The 4995-nt window shown below is 39.1% G+C and overlaps 1 protein-coding gene across 1 annotated transcript; it reads left to right on the top strand.

Annotated features, from left to right (window-relative positions):
* The first annotated feature begins 1309 nt into the window (after positions 1-1309).
* Positions 1310-4718, top strand: fgg (fibrinogen gamma chain). The gene is made up of 9 exons (XM_063475193.1): positions 1310-1693; positions 1778-1825; positions 1947-2133; positions 2255-2339; positions 2753-2883; positions 3164-3297; positions 3723-3907; positions 4073-4350; positions 4450-4718. The coding sequence occupies exons 1-9, from the start codon at positions 1631-1633 to the stop codon at positions 4632-4634; spliced, it is 1296 nt and encodes a 431-aa protein (XP_063331263.1). The 5' UTR covers positions 1310-1630; the 3' UTR covers positions 4635-4718.
* The last annotated feature ends 277 nt before the right edge of the window (positions 4719-4995 follow it).

Raw genomic sequence — 4995 nt, 5'->3', positions numbered from 1 at the left:
CACTGACAAAGAGTGCTGAAGTTACTCATTAATCATACCTGAGCTTTCTTTGACCACACGCCACAGTTTGGGTTTTTTCTTTGCTCTTTCACGTTGGTCTGTATTTGCTTCAGTTTGGCTCCAGCTCAGTCAACAATAACGCAGCAGCACATGTGCTCCTTATGAATTAAGCCTGTAACTTAGCTGCTTTGTTTTCCTAGAAAAGTAGATTTTTCCTGCATAATTAAGGAAGAGGATCATTAGTGTTCCCCTGCATACATACAGACTGCAAAGTCCACAGGGATTATTCCACTATGATTATTTCCAATAGCATTTTGTTCACAGACCCTTTGAAACTTGTTTTCTTGAAACTTCAGTAAGGCAAAGCTTACTTTGGTGCACTTCAGTGCTGTCTAATGTAGCTTATTTTCAATGATTTAGATAGTTCAGAAAATGGTGTTAGAGTTGTCTGTTCTCGCTCAACAACAACCAAAAAATAACCGTTTAAAAGTCAGTTCACTGCATCAGACCAAATCCTGTTAAAGTCTTCAGTTTGGTGGTGTGTTTGGTGTCCTGTGTATACAGTATGTGTCTTGTGGGGTCTATTGTGATTCCACACCCACTAGTGATTGGTTTTACATGCCCGTGCAGTCAACTTTCAAAATAAAAGTTTCAAAGTATCACAGCCTGTCCTGTTATTGTAAAACAGTTTATCTAGTAAACATATTTTAGTGACATTATAAGGCTTTGAGGATTCACTACAGAAAGGTTTTAAAGCTGTTTGCATTCAGTGATGGCTTTACAAGTAGGCTGCCCGTTGTAGTTATGATGAAGGCATTTCCTGCTTTATACCATGAGTGTATCATCACATGTCAGAAACCACAGATAACTACTTTGCTAGGGTTAGGGGACCCTTGTTAGGATAGTAAAGAATAGTAATAATTTTAACCGGCTGACTGAGAATCAAAGTGATCATTAAATAAAATTACTGTTGCAGGGAGAAAAGTCTCATTCAGGCAAGTGTAAATTAAACAAGCCAGAATGATTTATTAATGTGTAATTTTGGTTATTGTCAGTATGGAGACTTAACACAATCTTTTGTGCTGTTAATAATTGTAATTGGTATCAGTCTAAAATATAAAAACAATGTGTTTAATCCAATTTTTGTTCACAGGAACATATTATGGCATTTTTACAAGGAATGCTTGTTGTCTGTGTTTTATCAAGCAAAGATTAAGAAAGGTAAATAAACTATGTTACAATCTGAACTCTTGGCTAGAGCGAGCTCAATTGCGCTGGTTTCCAAATTCAATAATACTGTCAGGTCTTAAAGTGCAAGATGAGTCACGATTTCTTCAAACCTGCTGACAGCCTTACCATCACCAGAGTTTACAAAGACGTACAGTACATGGCAATCTCACACAAGTGTCCTTTACCACAGCTATCAGTTTCAGACCGCATCAGCTCCTGGCAATGATGTCTGTTGGACATTTGAGTCACAGGATTTTCACAACAAAGTGAGTGGGATTGTTTACCTATGAACCCCTTATCAAAGTCTGGACTGAGGACCTTGTTCAGATAAATAACCAACAGAGTCGAGCTGCTCTTCATTCTCCAACAAGACTAAACCACAACTGGCGGCCAAAGAAACATGGCTCCATCACTTCTTACAACAGCAGGAGGACTTTTATTACTTTTCTCCTTCTCGTCAGCAGTAAGTCACTGAGCACTGTTGCACTTTTGCTGATGTAGTTTTAGTGAGCATAAAAATTGTATTGATTGTTCCTTTTTTGTGCAGCAAATCCGAGGAGACAACATACAAGAATGCACCCTCAATGATGGCTTTGTAAGTGCGCAGCTTTAAGTCAAAGCTTTAAATGTTCTTTCAGGATGGATTATATTTCTATAAAAGCACACTATCATAAAGAGTTTTGTTTGTTTTGTTGACATGCTCCATCTGTGTTTAGGGAAAATACTGTCCAACCACATGTGGAGTTGCTGATTACATGCAAACATATACAGAAACAGTGGACCGGGATTTGGACAACTTGTTAAGGGAACTGGAAACAATTGCCAATTTGACTCGAGGGGCTGAAGAAACAATTACCTACATGAAAGATACAACTGTGGCACATCAAAAGAGCTCTGACCCAGGTACTGCAGTTATTTTGTGACGTTTAATCATCTCAGCACTCACATTAATCCAATCAAGTTGAGCGGCATATTGATGCGAAATCGAGAATACAGTCAAACCGGCTCATTTTTTCCATTTCAGACGTGCATTTCAAAAAGTCAACAAGTATCCTGGATGATGTTGTTCGGTTTGAGAAGACCATACTTGCTCAAGAACAGCAAATATTGTAAGTTACCTTACCGAAAGTTCAATTTATACTCTTATAACAGTTAGTTACTCCACTGCATTTGGTTACAATGCTCGTTTGTTGATTGATTTTTTTAAATCAACAACATATAAATGATTCTTTTTTTTAATATAATGTGCTATTGCTGAATAAACATGAACTTCTGTCAGGTTCTCAATGTGCAAAACACAAAACTGAATCTCTATACATAGCAGCATCAGTGTCCACCTATTCCCACAGTTCAATGCACTCAGGAGACATTTGTTACCCACACTATGTCCCTAAAAATCTTTGAGCTTATACGTTATATTAGATCTTTGTATACGTTCGGGTTCATACTCAGGATTCATCTCAGCTTTTTATCTATGTATAAAACCAAAGTAGAGGTCATAGACTGTAATCCTCCCTTCCAGTGAACTGCAGAACGTAATCTCCTCCAATGAGAGAAGAATGGCAGACTTGAAACAGCTCTCGAATCAGCTGCAGCAGAAATGCAATGAGCCCTGCAGAGACACAGTTGAGATCCAACCCACCACAGGAACAGGTAAAAAAAGAAGAAAATGAAACAGACCTCTAGGTCCATTTCACAAGAAGTTTCTCAATCATGTCTCATCCGAACAACATTTGTTCTCTTTCAGCGTTTAGTCACAGGCTAAATCAATATGCTGCTTCAGAGCAGAGCAAACATTTATCCTAGATGTAATGTCCTGTGACCTTTTCTAGTGGATGTGATTACATAATTATTTACCCAACTTAGAAAATATTCAGGTTTTTGTGTTTCATAATAGGCCGCTCATTTTTTAAAATATGTTTTTCCTAATCAGACTGCCAGGACGTTGCAAACAAGGGCGCCACAACCAGCGGTCTTTACTATGTGAAGCCAATAAAATCAACGGAGCAGTTCCTGGTCTATTGTGAGATTGACAGCTTTGGACGTGGCTTCACAGTAATTCAAAGGGTATGTATCATCTGAGGCCATAATTATCTTCATCTTACACTAAGTGATTCCTGTGTATTTATTTTGGGATGGAAATGGATAATAAGAGTCAGACAAAAGTCGCGTACACGTGAAACCTAAGAGTAACCAAAAATCGAGGCTTTGGCTTTAAAAACAAGTCCTCTTCAGTGTCATTAGCATTTCTTTGGACCATCCCTATGACTTGAGAAATCACGACAGTGATTTAATAACAGAAATCATAAAATGAAAGGTAACATAACTGTGTATCTAAACGTTTATGATCTATTTTAATTAATCTCTACATTTATGTAAAATTAAATATTCACTACAATTTTCATTAAGCCATGAAGGCATTAAATCATTAATGTTTTGTTAACTAACCACCCAATAAACTGATGACGCTGATCACGCCTTCCTGCCTACAGAGACGTGATGGCAGTCTGGACTTCCACAAGACCTGGGTCCAGTACAAGGAGGGCTTCGGTTATCTCTCACCAGATGACACCACAGAGTTCTGGTTAGGTAATGAGAAGATTCACGCGCTCACTACCAGCACCAACATCCCCACTGTGCTCAGGATAGAGCTTGTTGACTGGGATGGCAACAAAAGGTACACACACACGATAACAGATTATGTAAGAAAGGGACTTGTGGACAAGGCAAACATGACCGCTCTAGTAGCGAGGTTAGCTTAGAGGAAGAAAAGAGATGATTCAACAGTTGTTACCAAAAACTAACTTTAGATCCACGATTCTCTGTGGCCGTATTTCTCCAGGTATGCCGACTATAACATGTTCAGAGTGGGACCAGAGATCGACATGTACCGGATGACCTATGGTTTCTACTTTGGTGGAGATGCAGGAGATGCATTTGATGGTTTTGACTTTGGAGATGACCCCAGCGACAAGTTCTACACATCACACAATGGCATGCAGTTCAGCACCTTTGACAAGGACAACGACAAGTACGATGGCAACTGTGCTCAGCAGGACGGCTCTGGCTGGTGGATGAACAGATGTCATGCTGCACATTTGAATGGAAAATACTACCAGGGTAAAACCCTCCTGGCTAAGAGCAGCCATAGTTAGCATAAACAGAGACAAATGTACTAATTAATGTGAGGTCTAAACTGTTTGCATTATTTTTATGCAGGTGGCAGGTACACTGAAAAGGATGCTGGTGAATATGGCTTCGACAATGGCATCATTTGGGTCACGTGGCACAACCGCTGGTACTCCCTGAAAGAGACCACCATGAAGCTCATTCCCCTCAGCCGCATCACAGCAGGAGGACAGCAGGCTGGAGTCAAACAGTTTGGTGGACTTGGAGATGCTTAAAAAAAGGGACCAGGTTTTTGTTATGCTCTCACTAACAGCCCTGAAAACTCCTTAGATTAAATAAAATGCCTCCATGGAAACTTACTGACTTTTTGTTTTTCTGTAATGTCTCCAGAATATCTGAGTTCCTTTTTCCTCTTCACTGTTTTTCAGATCTTTAAATAAAGCTCTTTGCTTCTCTAGAAATGGGTGGTCAGTATTTATATGGATCATGTTGTTGTCAACTCAGATATACATTAATGTAAAGTCAGTTTGGCTAGCTGCTGAATTATAAAACCAACAAAAAATATGTTGCAATGAAACAAAAATATGTCTTAAAGTATAATGAACAGTCAGTTATATACACCTGTGTGTGAAGACA

This window comes from Pelmatolapia mariae, linkage group LG6 (genome assembly GCF_036321145.2).
Source record: "Pelmatolapia mariae isolate MD_Pm_ZW linkage group LG6, Pm_UMD_F_2, whole genome shotgun sequence".
In the NCBI taxonomy this organism is placed as follows: domain Eukaryota; kingdom Metazoa; phylum Chordata; class Actinopteri; order Cichliformes; family Cichlidae; genus Pelmatolapia; species Pelmatolapia mariae.
The sequence above is the reverse complement of the archived record's forward strand: the minus strand, read 5'-3'. Positions and strand labels throughout refer to the sequence as shown.